The following is a 23,315-nucleotide window of genomic DNA, read 5'->3' on the forward strand; positions in this document are numbered from 1 at the left end:
TTTGGATGTGGGGGTTTTGGCCCCAGTTGCGACCTTGAAATTGTTTTGCTATGCGGGCGATAATTGACGTCTTGTTTCTGGTTTCCATGATATGCGGAATCCAGGTGAGACCTTGGTCCCATACTACCCCTAAATACTTGAGATTCCGCACAATTTTGATGTTTCGGCCTAGGAGTTTTATGCATGGACGACGAGTTGGATTGGTACCTCGTCTGGGAATTATTGCTGACGATTTTCCTATGGAGATTGTGAGCTTTAATTTGTTGCATGCGGTGGTAAATAAGGTGCAGGTCTCTGTGCTGTTGCGTTCCAGTTCTTTCCTGGTGCGTCCTCTTACGAGCAGGGCTACGTCGTCTGCATAAGCAGTGATGTTTGTATGCTGTGCCAGTTGGTTTCAAGGACTGAATTGAAGGTGAGGTTCCAGAGTGTCGGTCCCGCACAGGACCCCTGCGGACAACCTTTTTCTTGTACCTTGGATGTCGTACCGTCGTTATTTACAAACTGAATATGGCGGTCGTGGAGGTAGCTGTTGAAGATGTTGAATAGGTTGGAGGGGCAGTGTGCTCCTCTGAGGGCCTGCTTAATTGCTGGCCACCAGAGGGTGTCGAATGCACTCTTTAGGTCTATAGAAATGAAGGCTGTGTGCATGTCGCTGTTTTTATTGCGTAGTATTGTATCCTGAATATTGTAAAGGGCATGTGTCGTGGAAAATCCTGTGCGGAATCCATACTGCCGGGGGCTGAGATGGTTAATTCTGTGCAGGTGGTGCTTGAGCCTGTTAACGAGGAGTTTTTCATAAATCTTGCCTAAAGCAGAGAGGAGGCAGATGGGCCGGTAAGAACTTGGGTCTTGTGGGTTCTTATTCTTTTTAAGAAAGAAACCGACATGTCCTCTTTTGAAGGCTGCTGGAAAGATTTGTTGATGAAGAAGTTGATTGAAGTAGGTCTTAAAGAAGGAGGGGCGTGCTTTATAAGCTGTATGGATGATTGAATAATCTAAGCCTTCAGGTCCTGGCGCTTTTTTCCGAGGAAGGTGATATAAATCAAATTTTAATCAACTTACAAGTACAATTGCATTACATTCCTTCTATGTACTCACCAGCAAAGCTTATAACCTCTCGCCAAATGTCGGGAAGCCGTTGTAAACCAGTGGCAAGGTGTTGATTGTTGATGTGAGCGGCCGAGCGCCCTACTGCGTGGAGTACAGATGAAATGTCATGAAATCGGTGACCTCGGAGGGGTTCCTTCAACTTCGGAAACAGATCGAAGTCACAAGGACTCATGTCGGGTGAGTAGGGAGGATGTTTCAGGATTTCCCACTGCCACCGTCGCAAAAGGAGAATGACATTGTTTGCGACATGGCAACGAGTATTGTCATGCAATACGATAGGGAGATTGTTGTGCAATAAACGTGGACGTTTGCGCCGCATAGCCGGACGCAGATGGTGCTGTAGAAATCGGCAATAGTAATTTGCGTTGACAGTTTGTCCTTCAGGTACAGCATGTGTAAGAATCACTCCGTCCAAGTCGTATGCCATAATCAGCATAACCTTCACCCGACTGGGTCCCTGTCGAAATTTCAGTGGACGTGACGAATCTTGGTGACGCCATTCATTTGATTGACGCTTTAATTCAGGCTCATATGCTCATGCCCATGTCTCATCAATGGCGACAATACGCTGCAGAAATGCGTCTCCTTCATTGCGGTATCCCTCCAAGTGGGTGCCAGCCAGTGCATACCGGTGCCATTTCTGTACTTCGGTTAGTCGATGTGGAACCCAGCGGGAAGCAATTTTCCTCATGTTGAGAGATTTCTTCATTATGCGCCACACCGTTTGATGACTCAGACCAACCTCCAAGGATGATTCTCGGACAGTCCATCGGCGGTCTATGGTAAGGAGACCGCTCAGGATGTCAGTCTGCTCTTGAGGAATGGAGGGCCGACCTGTGCGTTGCAAATCCGCAGTCTCATTCCGACCCGAACGAAATGCTTGAACCCATCGTGCTACTGTCCTATACGGTAAAGCATTTGTGCCACAGGCTTCCACTAATCCTCGATAGCATTCTGTTGTATTTTTGTCCCGGGCAACCTCGATTTTAAGCCACGACCGCTGATCACCTTTTGAAAACATGCTTTAGAGCGATGGAAACGAAACTTCTCACTTTAACGTCCCACAACAACTACCTTTCTAAGCAGATCGACTGTTCTTTGCACTCTACATCTCGACAACAGCGCCACCTCACTGCTCTCGTATCTTATTTGCGCATGCCCGCCCTTCTGCGAGTTTCAAGGTTAAGTTGCCACTATTTAATTTACAACCTCCGTACACAAAAAATAAACACCTATATACAAAACACGTGGTCATAAATATAATTATGAAAAAATACAGCCTAATAAAAATGAAAAAAGAAGAAAATCGAAAGGTTTCAGATTTTAAATTACGTCCAAAAGGGCGTTTTTTTAACATTTTGTGTGTTACCTTTATTTATTTAATATCATGTTCTTTGCACTTAAACCATAAAATGGAGTTGAATAGCAATGTCGCAAAATAATTTCACAATAATTTCTGAGCATATCTTTAGAATTTCCGATACACAGTTTCACGGGATGGAGATAAAAATGTTTTTTCTGTACAACGCTGCCATTGCTCGCTTTGAAATTCTCGAGTTTGATAATCAAAAATTCGTTAAAGTTTTACAAAATATGACATAGGTAATAAAACAAAATACAAATTTCAAATTTGGGCTTCCAGATGACCGAATTCGCAGTAGGATTACGTCATTCAAAATTTGATGGCTCTAGATACCGTTGTTTTATCATAGTGCGAGAAACATACATACATTTATGCGAATTCTTTGTTATTTAACTTCTTCAAATATAATACAAGGCGATAATATTTGGTGGCAACAGTTTGAAAACCGAAACGGACATTCAGAGTTATTCGACGCAAAATCGCAAAACGAAAACAATAGTCCCTCAGCCTCTTTGGACTTATTATTACCTAAAATACAACATATCATTGATAACAAAAATTCCCCATTGTCAAAGCCGTCAAAATGTCTGCCTGTAAAACAATCTAGTTGTAATTTTATCCAGACCGAATTCATGGTCCTGTAAGTCACTTGTTGCCAGTCTTTGTTAATAAGTAGCAGATAATGTTAAAACGATGTTCACAAAAATTCTTGAGTATTAATTCTGTATCAGAGGTTACCTCAAAACACATTTCAGATTTATTTGTTGTCGATTTGAGCTTTCGCAACTCGTTACGAGACATGTTTTCTATTTTTTTTTTTTTTTGAGTTCTTGTCCGCAGTGAACCTAGAAATATCACTTCCATCTCAATAACTCGGAAAACGAACCTGATAGTTAGAATTTACAGAGCTAGCTGTAGAGGTTACAATAACTCAGACACTCTCAAATCTAACAAAGGTGCCATAAAATAAAGTCTCGCCTCAGAGGAAACTATTGTAATAGCTCTGCTGTTATTCAGAAAATAGTAACGATAGCTTTAAATATTTTTCCGAAAGGCGAGTTCTATAAAAGAACTAAGCAGCTGTCTGAACGTGCGAAATATTGTGTAGACTTACAAAGACTGTACATAGTAGTGTCCATGAAGTCCCCATACCCCGTACCACAGATTTGAATTTCACAGAGTGCAGTCTCAGTGTAACGTTATTTATTTAGTACTCTTATATGCGAACTATACGTCCAATGGATCTGCATTGCCCATCTTGCTGTGCGCATGTATCCTGAAAGGAGTAAGGCATGCATCCTTCACTGGTGGATCTGTATTTTCTCCATCTTGATGCACACATGTATCATGAACGGAGTAGGACATGCATCCTACACTGGTAGATTTGTATTTTACCCCATCTTGCTGTACACATGTATCATGAACGGAGTAGGGCATGCATCTTCCACTGGTGGATCTGCGTTTTCTCCATTTTGCTGTACACATGTATCGTGAACGGAGTAGGACATGCATCTTCCACTGGTGAATCTGTATTTTCCCCATCTTGCTGTACACGTATATCCTGAACGGAGTAGGGCGTGCATCCTCCACTGGTGGACCTGTATCTTCTCCATCTCGCTGTACACAGGTGTATCTCCTCCTTGACATATTGCGGAGTAGAGGAGTTATCTTTCGAAAGGTTTTATCTATGCTTTTGCGTAAATCGTCATCTGTACTGAACATGGACTTGATTGTTCTCCACAAAGAAGTTTGGGGAATGTGTCTGGTGTTAATCGGTTCGAGCTTCATGGGGGCCATTTCACTTAGGATGGAGACATTGGAGAACTGGCTTAACCCAGCTGTCTGAAAATTGCTCATTAAGTTGATGGCGCACCATAAGAGCAATATGGGATGGAACCGCGTCCTATTGTACCCCACACGATCCATGATCCCTTCGTCTTGTAGCTGAGATATTAACCACATTTGTAACATCTATAAATAAGAATGTTCATTTGCATATTTGTCATGAAAGCAATGTTGCCATTCATTATTACCATAACTAATACCACAACACCACCAGAACTAAAACTACACTGAAATAGCTGTCTGTGATACTCAAATTTAAGTATACAGTAACTTCGTGTATGCTCTCTATGTAGCAGGCTAAGAAAAAAAAAAAAAAAAAAAGAATGTTGTTTTGTTGAACTTTAAGTTTTATATGCGGTAAGTTCTAAGCGCGCTCTGTATATGAAATCCCTGTGTCAAAATCAGCCATTTCAAAATAATGTTGCGTGCGTGCGAGTTCGTGACGGACCGAATGCATAGAGAACTGATGACAGTTTGTTAAAATTTGTGTTGTGAAAAGGAACATTTTACAGTTCTGAACTTTCTTCCAAAATACTCCATAGAGCACAATCAGTAATTAGACTAATATAACTAACTAACTAATTACATGAGCACTTCGAGCAACTAATAACATGAAACACAGCGTAATGTAAAGCGCATCTAAAAGGCCAAGCTCACACGGAGATCTCAACGTTGAATTAAACAACTCAAAGCAGATGGACTTTTCGCTCTTATATAGTTTTCACCGGCCGCCGAAAAATTTCTAGTAACGTAAATCTAATTCCATTTTTCGAAATTTCTGAAAGGCGTATACAGTTAAAGTTACATCTAAGAACCGGGTGCGATTACGTATCAATATAGTACGGTGATATAGGGATCAATTAGAGTGATTCAATTCCAGTACCAATTACAGTTATGCAGGGACCGGAGCAAAATGTTGCCATATCGTCGCCAATTCTGACGCCAGATACGACAGTAGGAAGATACGGTTAAAGTTACATATGAGAGTAGGATGCGATTATATTTACATATATAGGGATCAATTACATTTATTCAATTACAGTACCAATTGCCGTGAACAAGGACCGGACAAAAATGCTACCTAATGGTCGTCAAGTTTGTCGAAATTTTGGCGATTTCTCGCCAAATTTCACGATAAAAATAAGTCGTCAAAACCGTCGACGGCTTGGTGACATCTCGCCGATTTAACGAGATAGACATTTGCGTCAATGTTAGTCTTGCACCTGTAACCTTATTTTTCCGACAGAACTTCGCTCTTTCAAGCGTTTCGTGCTACAGTGTACAAAAAATACTACAGTTTCAAGTATAATTTCACCAAAATTTTTTACATATATACAAAATTCGTAGCAGTAATGATATAATGACGCTTTGTAGCATTTTGATATGTCTTTTCTAGTTTCTTCAGTTTTACGTTTAATAAAGAGGCTTTAAATTTGAAATATTTTTCATTATTCATTTTTGTATCTGAACTGCATTTTCTCAATGATACTGAAGTGGAATCTTTGTATTCCTGTATGCATTATATTTTATATTATTATACATTGTATAAAATTATACATTGTATTTTATATTATATTTATTTTATATATGCGTTATATAAAATAATACATTATATTTTATATTACGCTAAAATTAAACGTTGTATTTTATATTACACTAAAATTCTACATTAATACGGCATTCTTATGCTTTAAGGAACCTAAAATTAATAATATTAAGTAAATTTTTTTTTCTTGCTTAATAATGGTAGCATTTATTTATTTGCATTTTAATTTGGTGATGTTAAAAACCTGCGTCAGACTTTTTTTATCAATTTAGAATGAAAATAATTAGTTTTTCAGTATTAAACTGAAATATGAAGAATCACGTTAGACCTTTATTGATTTAATTATTCATTACTTCTAGATTAAAGAAATTCGATCTAAAATATTAGATTTCATTGCCAACATCCTCCTAGGAAATGATTAAGTTGATGCATAATTTTGGAGTGAAGGTCATGGATGGGCGGTCTGTTCATGTTCGAAGGCCACATTTTAATGAAATATAATATGATTAATTTGCATTCCAAAAATGCAATGTTATTTTAATTACAGTTTCCTAAATTGTTGATAAGGTTAGGCCAAGGTCCTTATCATTAATAGCTGATGGTAAAACTCAAAATTACGCTTAGAATTATTAGAATTTCTTTAGATTTATGTTAATTCAAAATACTAAATACCACTTGTCGAGGGGAAAACAAAACGCAGACATTTGATAAGTCGCTGTAAGATTAATAACGATTTATGGTAAGAATGGCAACAAGAGAATGCATTAAAATTGTACGAATTTTCTATATCTCTTTTAAATAAAACAAAATTTATATTTACGTAATATCTCATAACAATACAGCCGATTAGTAGAGCATATATAATTATAATCCGACTGAGAAATAAAAAACTTCAGATTAAAATCCGCACCCTTAAAGCAGAAATAAATTTAAAAATTCGAAACAGACCAAGAAAAATTAATGAAATTAAAAAATTCGGAAAGATTTTAGATTTTAACGGTCGCTTGAAATGGCTTGTTAAGAATTTTTACGCTCTCGCTAAACTCAGTCTACCAGTCTGCTGCTAATAATCCTTTTTTAGCCCAAAGTGGCAATTTGCCCAGAAGGGCTATTAATTTCGTTTTGGCATTTTGCGTGGATTCACTATAAACGGCGAATCACTTTTTAAATTGTTGCCACCAAATATTATCATCCTGTATTATATTTAAAGAAATTGAATAATGAAGAATCTGCATAAAGGTACGTATGTTTCTCGCATTGGGATTAAAAAAAACGGTACCCAGAGCCATCCAATTTTGAAAAACGTTTTCACTAAACGTCTCCATCCGAATATGGCCATCTGGAAGCCCAGATTTGGAATATGGAATTTGTTTTGTTATCTATTTCATAGTTTCTAAAGCATTTATAAGTTCTTGATTAAGAAACTCAACGATTTCAAAGCGAGCCATGGCAACTCTATCCTCGTGGGGGGGGGATGATCTCCAGCGCGCGAGACTGTGTATAAGAAATTCTAAAGATATGCTCTTTTAAATATTTTGGGATATTGCTGTTGAATTGAATTTTAAGGTTTAAGTGCGAAGAACATGATATTTAATAAATAAAGCTAACACACAAAACGTTAAAAACGCCCCTTTGGCAGTAATATAAAATCTGAATGCTTTCAGATTTTTTTTTAAATTAATATTTTTTATCTTTTATTTAGCTTTATTATTAAGTATCATTTTCATAGCAATTTCAAATCGTTTGCTCGTTTTCAAATCATTGAGTTTATTAATAAAAATTTCGTTAAATTTTACAAAATATGAAATACAAAGTAAACACGAAATTCAAATTTCGGGCTTCCAGGTGCCCATATTCGGGTGGAGGACTACGTTATTCAGAATTTGGTGGCTCTAGGTTCCGTTATTTTTTTCACAATGCGAGAAACATGTATATATTCAGGCAGATTCTGTATTATTTAATTTCTTTAATACAGAGCGATAATATTTGGTGGCAACAATTTCAAAAGTGATACAATGCATTTAATTGTATCGACGCAAAATACTATTTCGAGATTAATAGTCCATCTGGGCTAACGCCCTTTTGGGCTTAAAAAACGCCATTCAGTAAAATACTGAATATTTTTAATTAAATAGATTGTAACGCCATTCAATAAAAATACTGAATATTTTTAATTAAATAGATTATGAATTAAATGCTTTTATTATTTAATTCACTTCAAAAGTAAGGAAAGAATATGCTTAAGAATTGCATTTCTTGCTTGCGAACAACTCAGTTTGTTAATCCACAGCAGAGAGATTCAGTAATGAAAGATAAATATTTTACATTTTGCCATTGAAATTTCACCATCTATAGAGATTGGAAGAAATATCTCAATTCGAGGCTAATAGGCAATTTGGTTTAAAAAAGTAAAAAGCTAAACATCATGAAGAAAATGAAAAAAGTATTCTATACCAATTACGTCATATGTAATACAGGGTGTTAGAAACACCTTTTATGAATGGCTAAACTACAAATATTTGTAAAAAGTGATCATTTAGATATGTAATAAATTGAATGTATTCTAATTTATTTTAATTAGATTCATTATTGACAAAGTAAAACAAAGACTTAAGTAATTCAGAAGGGTGTTTATTTCTTCTCAATCGCTTAATTTGTAGCTCAAAAGCAGATTGATTCTGTTTGAAAATTAAATCAAATATGTTATGCTTTGCAGAATGGCAGTACTTAGAGCATTTTCTGTTTACAGTGTTGCCATTTAATCAAGAGCATTCTACTTTAACTTTTTAAATAAACGAAAGAGAATTTGATGATGATTTAAATACATACCTTTATTTTAAAAATAATTTAAGTAATATTTGCAGCATGTAAATTGTATTTATATTTAAATATGCACAAAAAAGCAATTACTTGAGATCTATTCCCGGTTTATGCATGATTATAAAAAAAATATAATGTCTGTGTTTTAGTAGAAATAGGTTAAACGTTTTGTTTAAGGGGAATAAAAAGTAACTTTTTTGTTTTATTACAGTGAAAATAAAACCCAAGTTTTAAGCTTAGAAGCAAGGAAAATAAAAATTTAATTTATTGCTTTGTTTGAGTTCAAACAGTTTGCGTACTTAGGCAAATAAAAGCTATTTATTTTGTCGCTTAACGTTATTATAAAGAAGTGTGTTTTGTAAATTGTGTCAGGGAAATAAAAGTACATTATGCATTTAACGGCGCTACATTTTTTTCTGAAATTAAACGCGGTAAATATTAAAATAGAATTCTTGTTTCTCATTAAAAACATATTTGTTGAAAAAACGTTAGTAACCCATTTATGTAAATTTTAAAACACACATGCATTAAATATGATGTAAAAATCTGATGTTGACTTCCATATTATACTTCCTAGTACGGTCATTTTATCTTTCTGCCCATTGGCTTAATTGCTTATTTTGGCATGGAAACTCTAATTTTAATTGTAAAAGTTGTTTTTAAACTATTTTTAACTGTATCTAGTGTTCTAGGTTTTTTGTGTTTTAAAATTTTTAATGTTTTGAGATTTTCTGTATTTTTGCCTTGCCGCGAAGTGAGAACTGAACTGATTGAATGAGAAATTTATTTTTCTAAACCAGTTCGAGAAACTAAATTTAAATGAAATGCAGCCAAAAATTTGTATAATTTAAAAGGCGATAAGAGGAAGTCGTATGCTTCTCGGTTACGTCATATACAATTCAAAAGTAAAATTACAAAAACTGAAAATAAAATAAAATCCGAAAGCTTTCAGATTTTATATTACGCCAAAGTTTTTACCCTCTGTGTGTTATCTTTATTTATTAAATATCATGTTCTTCGCACTTAACCACATAAAATTTAATTCAACAATAATTTCATAAAATATTTAGAAACAACATATCTTTAAAATTCCCGATGACAGTCTTGCGTGCAGATAAAAGCGTTTTTTCGGTACAGTGTTGCTATTACTGACTCCGAAATCTTTGAGCTTGATAATCAAAAATTCGTTAAAGGTTTACAAAATATGAAATAGGTAATAAAACAAATTCGAAATTCAAAATTCGGGCGTCCAGGTGCCCATGCTGGGTGGAGGATTACGTTATTCAAAATTTGATGCCTCTAGGTCTCGTCGTTTTTTCACAATGTGAGAAATATGCACACATTCATGCAGATCCCTGATTATATAATTTCTTTAAACATAATACAGACGATAATATTTGGTGGCAACAATTTAAAAAGTGATTCGCTGTTTTTAAAGAAACGTCACAAAATGCCGTTTTGAGACTAATAGCCCTTTTGGTCTACCCCATCTTTGGGCTAAAAATTTTAAAAGCAGCATAGCAACATACGTTTAGAATTCCCTGATGTGTGTGTTTCAGTCTTTTCTCCGTTCATCATATCAGTGTTCAGTCTTCTAAGGTGGCTTTACAAAATTTTGCTTTTTTATAATTAACGTGTTGTGTGCTTAGTTTATTTATTGAATATTACATTCTTTGCGCTCATACCACATAAAATTCAATTCAACGGCAAAATCACAAAATATTTAAAAACAGCATATCTTTACATCTTCTGATAGACAGTCTCTCGCGCTGGAGATAAAAGCGTTTTATTCCGTACAGTGTTGCTATTGCTCGCTTTGAAAACGTTTGTTTGTTCATCGAAAATTCGTTTAAGTTTTACAAAATAGGGAATAGATAATAAAACAAATTCGAAATTCAAATTTCAGCCTTCCAGGTGCTCATGTTCGGATGGAGGACCACGTTGTTCAAAACTTGATGACTCTTAAGTACCGTTGTTTTTTCATATTTCGGAAAACATGCATACAATCATGCAGATTATCAATATTTAATTTTTTAATATTTAGTAGCAGCAATCTGAAAAGCGATACACTGTGTAATAGTGATTCAACGGAAAATGCCCTTTTGAGACTAATATCCCATTAGGGACTAATGGCTAAAATTTCCATTTAGAAATGAAACGAAAAAGATTTCGACATTCACTTCATGTCTTTTGTAACATCTTATTCATTTTTTACTCTATCATATCCACTGTATTAAGTGAAACTAGGTTTATCGATATAAAATCTTTATAGAAGAATTTTTGTTTGGATGCGAGCATACTTTTTAAAACAATAAACATAATTTCTGGAAAGTTATCACACGTTTCCTTTTCATAAAGGTCAAATCACATTATTTCTGAATTCTTTGCTGTGATAAGGAGTACACGTTAAAAACAAAATTCATTATCAGAAAAGAGTTTTGATCTTATCAATCATCTGTGATAATTCAACCCACATGAAAAGAAGCAATGGATGAAAAATTGGTAATTTTATCAATGAAAGTAAATATCGTTGTTATTCCAGTTAGTTTACCCATTGTTCAGCAGAATAAAAGTTTCATCGTTAGAATGCCTTATTTTGATTGAAAACTAAAATATATGGAGCAGATTTTCTCGAAATTTGTCGATCCAGGATAGTCTATTTATTGAGTGTACTTATTACTCATAATTAGTCACATAACGTAAAATAAATGCAATACTGTTTCATACATCTTAACAACTGTGGAGTAAATAGGTAAGCCTTTTTTTACCTGTTTGTCTGACGTTGTTGCCATTTTGCTATTTTTAAACGTACTTCTTTTTCAATTACCATTGTTGCCATTATGAAGTTTCTGCATAAGCTTTTAAAGAAGTAAAGAAATGATTTCGATTTTAGGTTCATTTAAATAAACTTCTTATATTATTTAATAGCTACTATGCGGCCAGCTTCATGTGCCTTTTAAATTTACCAGAAAAAAGAAAAGAAACAAATGGTATAAAGGAAGTTAAGAACTTTGTTTCCTAAAAAAATCATACAAAACGTTTTTATATAATTTTAATTATATATAATTAAAACATAATAAAAAATTACAATGAAATAAGCAATAAATCTCATATTTTCAAGAGAAAGCAATCAGTAGTTCAGTATCCAAAGCAATGAATGAAAATCTGTTGCCAAAACCACATTTTAAAAGAGTGAAACTATCGTCTGAAAGCAATAACCAATCAAAATTGTGCTTTGTGGATGACGTAATTCAAAATATACAAAACTCTTTGCCATTAGTAATAAAGAGAGAGAGATAAAAAGGAAATTCTTTTTGTTGTGACTCGCGAGACACATGGGCGTCAGAATAGGAAGATTGTGATGTGCCTGTTGCGTGTATAATTAATAATATTTTATCTCATATTTTCAACAGTCAGCAGTTCAGTATACAAAGCATTGAATGAAAATCTATTACCAAAATCACATTTCTAAAAGAATGAAACTATTCAAAATGATGCGATTTCATCAAAAAGATAAAATTTAAAAACTCTTATTCGAATTTTGAAAAAATCGAGATGCACTGGCTCTTGTCTAGATGCACCTATTTACCAAATTTCGTAGCCCTAGTCTGTTACCTTACGTGCAGCACAAACGAAAGACACACACAGAGAGACACTTTCTTTCATTAGATATAGAGATTGCTTGAAAAGTATATTAAAGAATCGCAATAAAACTATTCATTCTTTAGTATTTAATGATTAAAACATTAGTTAACTAAATTTTGTTAATTTATTGTGTTAAAATCATCGTTTTAAAGATTGAATTTATAAACATGTAATTTATGGTTAAATTTTGCACTTTTTGCTTTAGTACGATTTTTATTTAGGTTTTAAGTCTTTTCCTTTAAATTCGATGCTTTCTTATGAACCACATATTTTTTTTCATTTCTTATTATTGCACAGACGATTAAATTTAGCAATACTACTATCATTGAATGAATAGAAATATTCTTTTCGTTTGCATTTAAACTGATAAAATCTTTGGCGAGATTAAAAAACTGCGCCAGTGTTATTTATATCACTGGTATATGGACAAGGCATTCATTTTTTAATAATATATTAACTTTAATACAATATTTATTTGTTTTTTTCCTCTTTTCAGTGGCTTCGATACTATTTCGAGCGACATGACGCCACAGAGAAGGCACGATGTGAAAACGAACTCCGTTTCTAATGGTTACAGCCCAGGTAAGCAAATTCTTTTGGCTAACCTTTGGTTTTGAATACGAAGTTGCCTTTGGTGATATTTGGCGACACTGGAACGTTATCGACGAAAAATTTCTTCTTTCCGTACAAACTACCACATTTATTACCCGTAGAGTAATAATTTTATTCCGTTGCGAATTTTAAGGGATGTTTTATATTTTTCCGCGACTGTAGAATAAATCCGCGAATTTTAATTTTTTGAATATTATTTTTAATGCCGCATATATTGATATTTAAGTGATTTTAGGTGACTTTCAGAAAGCTATTCCTTATAGTTATTATACTATTTTAACCTCTAGTAACCCCCCCCACCCGATTCTCTAACAAATTGAATAAAAAACGCGTCAAACTCATGTCTTAAAGCTGATTCATTTAATAATTTTTTTTAAACTAGCAAAAAAAAAAAAAAAAAAAAAAAAAAAAAAAAAAACAATTCGAAGAATGCAAATTATAAAACTAAATCATAATTATAATCTTCTTTTGATTTCATTACTGGAATCTTAAAAATTCGCGTTTTTAAATGCATAAAAATAACATCTTCCCTGTTTTCCAAAATAAAATCTTAAAACTCAGAATTCAGTTTTAAATTGGTTTACGACTTGTTGCCAACATCTGCTTCAAAATAAAGAATAATTAAATTAAACATTTGATATTTTCCAGAAATATTTTTCCAGTCAACAGTCCGTACAAACTTAATGTATAAGCATGCTAGAAGAACAAAATTATTAACCAGAAATGAACCATTTCCACAAATCCAAGCAGCAACAGTTTTTACAAGTGAAGATATCCGGAGCGTATTCGAATATCTTCATTTTGGATATTCTCATCAATTTACATCCTAAATATAAATAGCATAGCGAATATTAAAATAAGTAGGGCAACACTTAGCGTTCTGAAACCGTAAATATTGATCAGCTGAATGCGTCTACGGCACACACATTTTTTTCCTCTTCGCCTTTGCTAATATAAGATAGCTGTGTAACAGTTATAGTTGTAAATACTTACTTTAATAGTTATATTATTATAACTATAAGTGACTATTTATGTTATTCCTTAGGACGTTTGTTGATATTAGGTTAAAATATACAAATACAATAATTAGGTCATAAACTGAAGACTTTTTTTTTTCGTGTTAGGCCTGTGTTTTATTTCCTACGTTTTAATGGTTTAGTTTCTGGTTTTGTGACTATATTTCCATTTTTTCTGACCTGTTGACTTCATAAATGCTGAATCATTCGAAATAATAAACGCGCTATAAAGTTGCCCGTTTACATGTCATACCACTTGTCATTATGTTACGTACATGTTTGTAACATGTATAAGGTATTATTATTTTTTTTTGTTTTGTTTTACTTAAATCACGTCCAATTAAAAAAAAATTAAGTACGAAAATTTAAGTATACAATCTAGGATTCCAAAAATAAATTAAATTAAATTAAACGATTAAAAATTTCAAAAATAAATAAATAAATAAAATTTTAAAAAACCTGAAAGGTTTCAGATTTTAAATTACGTTCAGAGAGGCGTTTTTCTAACGTTTTGTATGTTACCTTTATTTATTAAATATCATGTTCTGCGCACTCAAACTGTAGAATTCAGTTCAACAGCAATATCACAAATTAATTTTAAAATGAGCATATCTTTAGAATTTCCGATACAGAGTCTCGCGCGCTGGAGATAATTTTTTTTCTTCTTCCTGTACTGTGTTGCCATTGCTCGCTTTGAAATCGTTTAGTTTTTTTAATCAAAAATTCGTTAAAGAGTTACAAAATTTGAAATCGATAATAAAACAAATTTCAAATTCAAATTAGGGCTTCTACATGTCCATATTTTATCGAAGATTATGTTATTCAAATTTTGATGGCTCTAGGTACCATTGTTTTATCACAATGCGAGAAACATACGTACGTTTATGCGCATTCTTCATTATTTAATTTCTTTAAATATAAGACAAGGCGATAATATATGGTAGCAACGATTTGAAAAGTGATGCAGCCTTTCAAAGTTTTCGACGTAAAATGCCAAAACGAAATTAATAGTCCCTCAGGGCAAATTGCCCTTTGGACTAATAATAATGAATAAAAATAAATAAACGGAGTAAATAATAATAGTAAGTACAAAGTAAAATTAAGAATACAAAAAAAAAAAAAAAAAAAAAAATGGATGATATGAAAAGTCATACAATTATTTCTCTTTTAAATTCCTTCTACGAAGTAAAGGAAATATTGTAATCGCGAAAAATTTTGGGTATCATATCTCAACGAAAATATCCATTTTGACTGCTCTCCAAACCGTTTGAATGTTGATTTTGCTTGACATCTCTACGTATAGAAGGAATAAAGGACTGTTTTTCCTAAAATGGACTGTAAAATGGATTCAGAAGGGATTTTTTTTCCCTGGCGTCTGTAGGCCGGTATATGTCAGGCATTAATTCCAAAATCCGTTGTCGTTGAACGTTGAAATATTGTATATGGGACTTTTATAACATCTAATTATGCATCTCCCTATTTGTTGCAATCGGTTCGACCAAACGTGTATATGTATGTATATATATATATATATACAGAGTGTTGACCCAGGTTCGAGCGCAGACGAAAGGAGATGGCCTTATGTTTGGTTTTAATTTCCCCTTGTGTGCCGTAAATACGAATCAGATTCCTTAAGAAGTCCTCAACGAAAGCATCACTTCTCTTAAGCATAGAGCCCTCTTGTGCTTTCCTATCTTCAAGTAACCTAATCTGAGTTATAGCTCTGAGAATGAGTTTTCGGTACTATTCGGTTTCGAGGGCCGTAAAAAATCGCCAAACTATTGTTGATGCCAATGCTGCCAAAAATAATTGCGGCAACCCTAATAATTGCGGCAAGAAAGGAAGTATAATAGTAAATAACTATCTAAGATTTATGTTTTAATTTAGATGAAAGGTTATTTTCATATGATACTTTATTATTATAATTTAGTATATGAAAAAGGCTAAACATGACTGAATGGAAGCATAAGAGTAAATAACTATTTCAGATCATTATTATAATTTATATAAAAATTGCTAAACATAACTGAATGGATGCCTGCATCGCTATTTCGCTACCGACTTATCGCTAAAGCATAATTTCATCTCGTTGGTTGTTCAAACGTAATTTTCTATAATGAATTATGCCTTTTCTTTGAAAATATTCTCGGTAAAGTGCAGAATCGCTCACGTATTTGTTTGCCGCTTTTTACAAGGGTAAAAACAATTGAATTTTTGTCAATTTTCTTTTACTTTTTAAGTGAAAATATGTTGATGATGTGTACATAGATAAAGTCAAGTGTGTGCGCAGTGCCATTTTTGTGTAATTCTAGGATGTTTTTTCAAGTGAAAATAGGTCGATGTGCACATGGATACCGAAGTATGGGCAATTCTCAAGCAGTGGGTGATTCTGGACTTTACCCAAAATTCTATTGCCGACTTTTCGTCATGGGCAATTCCCAAATTGTTAAATCCATAGGATATCAAAAAAGGATTTAAAAATTAAACTAGTATGTCAATGGCGTCTTAGGAAATATAGAACTACACTGGTGTGCAAAAATTAAGGACGAAGTCGAAAAATTAGCATATCAGCTGAACGAAGAGGCAGAGCGGACAAAAAGACCAATCAGGAGATTAAGTAAGGTGATGTACGGTAGCACATGCGCAGATATGCAGGTAGACGTAATGGGGGAGTGTCTGAGTAGTATAAAGCATGTTGTCGGTGTAAGATCAGTATTTCTGGCAAAGAGATTGCACGCCGTATAGCAGTTAAAATCACACCGAGTTGCTGCCTCAGCGAGAAATGGCGAATAATTAATCTGTTAGACGACATCTGGATGCTTTTACCCGAGGTCGAATCATTGGGAAGTTGGAGGAAGGCCGCAGTGTGACAAGTGTGGCTGCTGAGTTCGGAATTGCTCATAGCATCGTTTCACGACTTTGGAGACAATTTCAAACTACAGGAACAGTTATCCGGGGGTTTAGTAGTGATCGTCCACGAGGAACCCCACCCGCAGATGACCGGTATATTGCCTTACAGGCCAGAAGAAACAGGCGGCAGACAGCGGGAGAAATCGCTAGACACACGACACAGGCGACTGGACGACCGATATCGCGTTTTACCGTGGACAGAAGACTGCACGGTGGTGGTCTGTTTGCACGACGCCCTGTACGGTGTGTACCTCTAACGCCTGCCCATCGGAGAAGGCGTTCTCTGTGGTGCCGGGAACACCGGAATTGGAGAGACAATGAATGGGGACGAGTACTCTTTACAGATGAGAGCAGATTCAGTCTGAGTAGCGATTTTCATCGCATACTCATCTGAGAGAGCGGGGAAGCCGCAATCATCCCTCGAACATCATTGAAAGGGACAGGTATGGAGGTGGCGGTGTTCTCGTTTGGGGAGGCATCATGCTTGGTAGTCGTACAGACCTTCACATCTTCGACGCTGGTTCAGTCAACCGTTATTGTAACGAGATTCTTCTTCCATATGTGCGCCTTTTTAGAGGCGCTATGGGTCCGCAGTTCCTTTTCATGGACGACAATGCACCATGTCATTGCACAGTAGCTGCCGAACAGCTCTTAGAGAGTGAGGATATTGAACGTATGGATTGGCCGGCACGATCTCCGGATCTCAATCCCATCGAGCATGTATGGGATTTTCTAGGCAGACGCTTGGCAGCTCGTACCTTACCACCAGTAACGATTCCGGAGCTTCGATTAGCGCTGCAAGACGAATGGGCAGCAATGCCTCAACAACTCATTGACACCCTCATTCTCAGCATGGGCAGACGCTGTGAAACCTGCCTAGCAGTCAGGGGAGATCATATCCCCTATTAAAGATCGGATGTTTCTTGCTGGACACCCATCACAGGAATGTTTCGGCCTTCAGTCGCATTGCGCTCCATGCTACATTTTCAATAAAGCTTCTTTTTAGCCCTCTGATTTCTCTTTTAGTAAGTGTTGCTTACATTACTCATGTCCTTACGTATTGGGGATCTTACGGTATTAAATGTGTTGATTTGGAAAGCTTTTGTACAAAGTTATATTGAAAACACCGTCTCGTCCTTAATTTTTGCACACCAGTGTATATAAACTTACGCAATCTGAAATGAACGCGTACGCTAGATTTGGCGCGCTGTTAAATGGCCGCGTTTGCTAGATTTGGCGCTTTTGCGCATATATTTTCGCTGCAATTTTTTACGGCCTTCAAAACCGAATAGTACCGAGTTTTCTTAGATATAAGTAGTATAGTATCTAAAAATCTAAATTATTAAGAAGTACACTGCGAAAAAAAAAAGACAGTTCTACTGGGCCGATTGACAAAATTCGAACTGCTTTTTTTCATGTCTCGAAAGCGCGACTTAAGACATATATTATATTTATATATAGCAATATTCTAACATAGGTATTTTGACACAAAATCGGACTTTTCCTGCAATAACATGTCAATTTTTTTGCATATTATCGTTCTACGACTCAAATTATGCCTAAATATTAAATTTTGTAAAATTTGGTGCGAAATTTAGGAAAAATTTAAAAAATTATCTTTGCGCCTTTTTTTTTTCAGTTTGCGCCAAGAATAGTTCACTTGGCGAACTTCTTAATATATGGCAACCTATTTTGCTTTCCCTTGTGCGTGAATGGAAAAAAAGTTACATCATTCTTGCTTTCAAATAATATTCTTTATATTATATTTTTAATTATAATTGTTATTATTTTAAATATTTTTTTTTCGTTTTCGAGTTTCATTTTAATTGTTTAAGTTGCATGGTTTCTTTCTAATAACTGTTTAAAAATTTCTATTTACTCGTTCAAACTAATAAAAGGTGCATCGTTAATTTTTTTTTTTTTTTTCAAATAGTTTTCTTGTTTGTGTTGCATTGTCTCTTCAGATTCTTAAAATTTTCTATTCATTCATTCAAACTGCGCATTTTAAATATATTTATTAATATAAATTTTCCGGAATTTGATTTTTTTTTTTTATTTTTATTTGAATTGCGTTTCTTTCGGAAGAATACTTTGTGGCCCACACTACGAGTCGTTTGTGTGTATGTAGTTATGGCAAAGCCTAAAGGGAGGGATGCCATCGTGGAGGACTTTCTAAGAGCAACTGGCTCGTATACACGTTACACATGGGGAAAACCACGAAAACGCCCATGCAACCAACCCATTTCACGGGATTCGAACCTCGGACCGAACTACCAGTGTTCAGTGATTTTACCGCTCGTCCGCTGGTTTGCTTACTACGATGCGTTTGAAAACTACATATATTAAAAGAGAAAATACAGTAAAGCACAGTTAACACTCCTTTCAATGTTCCGTTATTTTATTTTTGAAATCTCAAGAATCAGATATCATAAGATTAACAAAGTTTTATATAAAAAATAATAATAATAATAATAATAATAATAATAATAATTTAAAAAAATAAATTTTATGTAATTCCCCCCCCCCCCAACGGCTTTTTTTTTTTTTTCCTTCAGTCATTCTGCAAGCATATTAAAAAGCATCCAACTTTTCTAAACATCTTGGTATTTCTGACGTTAATTTTATTCGACTTCCATTTCAGAAGAGATTAGGCAGTTTCGACTTCCATTTCAAAAGAGTCCACAAACGGCTGAGCGGTAAAGTCGCTGAACACTGGTAGTTTGCTCCGGGGCTCGAATCCTGGCGAACCGGCTGGTTGGGCTTTTCATAGATTTTCTCATGTGTAACGCGTATACGAACTGGTTTCCCTTAGAAAGTTCTTCACGAAGGCATCCCTTCTTAGCTCTGCTTTGCCGTAACTTAATAATCCAATTCAATCCATTTCATCAGTATTTGGTCAGAGCCTTTATCAGTCTTTAGAGACTAAACATTTTGAAGGCATGAGATGAAAGGAAAGACTGATTTCATAAAAAGGGAAAACGTCTTTAGATGATATCCATATACGTCACAGGATAAATTCCTGTATCTTCAAATAATTCGATTGAGGAATCATGGGATGCTCTGTTTATGATACGATATGATGTTCTATAACGTAATTTAAATTTATACAACCATATAGTCGAAAACCAGTCGCTCTTCAATTTAATCTGCAATGATATCGTTTTTGTCTTTTCCGTTAGCATTTCCGTTAGCTTTATGCTGCTGTTTGCTGGTGTACACGTCCAAGGGTTTTCTCTTTGAGCACCCAACTTCCTTGAAGTAGATTCCTCTTTAAATTTTTGCTCCCCTCCCTAATTTTCTTCTTTCCTTCTATATTTGTTTTCAGTGCTGACACAAGCAAATTAAGATTTTTCGATTGTTACACTTCCATAAATTTTGCATTCTTGTCAAATTTTTTAAAATATCCGTTGCATTAAATGCGTTTCAGCTGATGACAGCTTTTCATTTTCTAGGCATTTTAACTACAAATAAAGTTTTAAAGCTAAGTCCAAATTATAAATATTTGAATTAAAAGATTTTTGTTAAATGAGAAAGAAATAAACCACTTCAGCAGCGCTTATGCTGTACCACCGAAAAACCCGATTCTTATATCGGGTGCAAACAATCTAAATCATATTATTTAGAGTTTTAAGCCTATTAATTTCTATATTAAAAAACACGTTTTATATAATTTACAACACGAGAAAAAATTACAACTTAAAACTTTTTTCAAGAGGATTAATGTAAAATTTTATATATATATATATATATATATATATATATATATTAAGCTGGGACATGATCCAAACTGTCAACGTCCTGTTTGCTAAAAAAACATTGTGAAAATAAACATCAAACGAACTTTCTCAGTTTTAGACAATTCAATTTAAATGCAGTTAAAGTAAAGTAGCAGGCGATAACACGGCGAAGGTAAAAATTTACTCTTACAAATATTTTTTTTAAAAAAGGAGAAAGAAAGAAATTTTAAAAAAAAAAAAAAAAAAAAGTTAAAAATTTGAATAATATCATTTATAATCTAAAAAGAGAATAGCATTTCATATAGTATTAATAAATATTTATTACGTATCACTGAGAGAAAAATTCATATAAATAATTCTCCGTAAAAATTTATTTGAAATTTAAGGTTAAAATAGGTTGTGGCAATTAACTGTAAGAAAATCCATTAACGTATTTTGCGTTATTATCGCTCAAAAAAAAAAAAAAAAAAAAAATATTCGTGTATATCTTAGAAAATTTTGAATAAAATCTCTAATTTTTTGCAGTTATGCTTAAAATTACACCTACTTTAAAATGATATTAAAAATTTTATAGGTTATAATTTAAAATTTTATGAAAAATTTATAAAAATTATATAAAAATAGAAATTTAAAAAATAAATCATAAAAATGGGTGAATTCTATTTGGAATGAATCTTAGTTTTGAAATATGAAAGGAAGAATAAAAAAAAGATAGTAATAAATATATACCAAATTCAATTAACCTTGAGGAGCTAAAAATTTGAGAGCTAATTTTTTAAAAACGACTCGAGCTATTTTTGCAAAACTTGGCAGGCTGGCATAATTTAAGTCGTAGAATCGAAATATGGAAAAAAATTATATGTTATTTCAGAAAAAGTCCGATTTTGTTTCAAAACACATATATTAGAACAATTTTAATTTTAAACAAATTTAAATTCTAAACAAATACGTATAAAAGTAAAAAAGTAGAAAAGCAAATTTAAATTTTAAAAAAAAGGAAAAAAGCCAAAATAATTTAAAATAATTAAAAAAAAATGTAAACATGTAAAAGATTTAATTCTCGAACTAATCTACAATATCATTTAAATTCAGAAGCATAAGTAAACCAAGTGTAAAATCTATCCATGAAAATAAATCTACTAATTTAATAAATTAAAATTAAATTAAACAATTTTTTTAAAAAATGCATATGTGAATGATCATAGAGTAGGCAGATATATAAATCTAATACATATCCTAAGTCGCGTTTTCGAGACATGAGAAACGCAATTTTAATTTCGTCAATCGGCCCAGTATAACAAGAGATATAAAACTGCCCCCTCCCCTTTTTTTTGCGTGCAGTGTACATTTATTGTTTTAAAACTGCTCAATTCAATAAGCAATTCCATATTTAATAAATTTGGAAAAAAATAAAAACTTTATGTATTGCGTAATTGCAACCTTCTAAAAGCTGCTTTTTCGCAAAATAATTGTGCTTTTTGTTTATAAACAGCTCATTTCATTCTAAGTAATCACACATTTATTATTAAATCTGAATTTCTCGTTTTTAAGCGATTACAGGTTGATTTAATTTCAGATACAAAAATATCTTATATTTTAGGGATTGACAAATCTCTGAGAGCTGGCTTTGAGAGAAGTAAATAAAATAAAATTTTAAGTTTTTGAGTAACGCATTTATGGTTTTTAAATCGCTCGTTTCACAAAGCAATCACGAATTGATTCAGTTTGGAAAATAAAGTAAAAATTTTAATTTCTTTCAAATGGCAACACTCTAAATTTACTTAGTGCAACGTGGCGTTAAAGATAAATAAAATCTTTGTTTCTCTCAGTACTAAGAGTAATTAACCTGAGTTCATAGTCTACGCGTAATTAGTGTAACGTACCTTGACGGTTCAGAATTTTTTTTTTTTTTTTTTTTTTTTTTTTTTTTTAAGATTCCGTATAGCTCGGACTTAAAACATTGGAATTTAAAATAGTTTGGACTGAGAGTACACTGAGAAATTAAAATAGTAAAAATTAATAAAAAATAAAATCTGAATGCTTTCAGATTTTACATTACGGCCAAAGCGGTGTTTTTATAACGTTTTGTGTGCTACCTTTATTTATTAAATAGCATGTTCTTCACACTTAAAAACATAAAATTCGGTTCAACAGCAATATCTCAAGAGCATATCTTTAGAATTTCCGATACACAGTGTCGCGCCCTAAAGATAATTTTTTTTTTCGTATAGTGTTGCCATTACTCTCTTTGAAATCGTTGAGTTTGTTTATCAAAAATTCGTTAAAGTGTTACAAAATATGAAATAGATAATAAAACAAATTTCACCTTCCAAATTCGGGCTTCCAGATGCCCATATTCGATGAAAGATTACATTATATAAAATTGGATGGCTGTAGGTACCGTTGTTTTATCACCATGCGAGAAACATATATAGTACATTTATGCAGATTCTTCATTATTTAATTTCTTTAAATATAACACAGGGCTCTTAATATTTGGTGACAACAATTTGAAAAGCGAACCGACATTTATAGTAAACAACGCAAAATGCCAAAACGAAATTAACGTCCCTTCCGGGCTAACGAAAAATTTTCATTTAATATTCGGAAAAAATTCATTTAATATTCAGGAAAAAATCATTTAATATTCAGAAAAAAATTCATTTAATATTCATAAAAAGTCATTTAATATTCAGATAAAAAAATCATTT

At 33.3% G+C, this 23,315-nt stretch overlaps 1 protein-coding gene across 3 annotated transcripts in view; it reads left to right on the plus strand.

The window, feature by feature from the left end:
* aru (arouser) overlaps nucleotides 1-23,315 on the plus strand; it is a 204,634-nt gene that overhangs the window by 135,921 nt on the left and 45,398 nt on the right. For all 3 annotated transcript variants that reach the window (XM_085821476.1, XM_035357456.2, XM_035357455.2), the window contains one exon: nucleotides 12,826-12,911. In XM_085821476.1, the coding sequence (XP_085677602.1) occupies nucleotides 12,826-12,911 (86 nt within the window). The remainder of the gene's footprint in view (nucleotides 1-12,825; nucleotides 12,912-23,315) is intronic.

Source organism: Stegodyphus dumicola, chromosome 1 (genome assembly GCF_044657685.1).
Source record: "Stegodyphus dumicola isolate Sdum_Otavi_A_Nest chromosome 1, ASM4465768v1".
NCBI lineage: Eukaryota > Metazoa > Arthropoda > Arachnida > Araneae > Eresidae > Stegodyphus > Stegodyphus dumicola.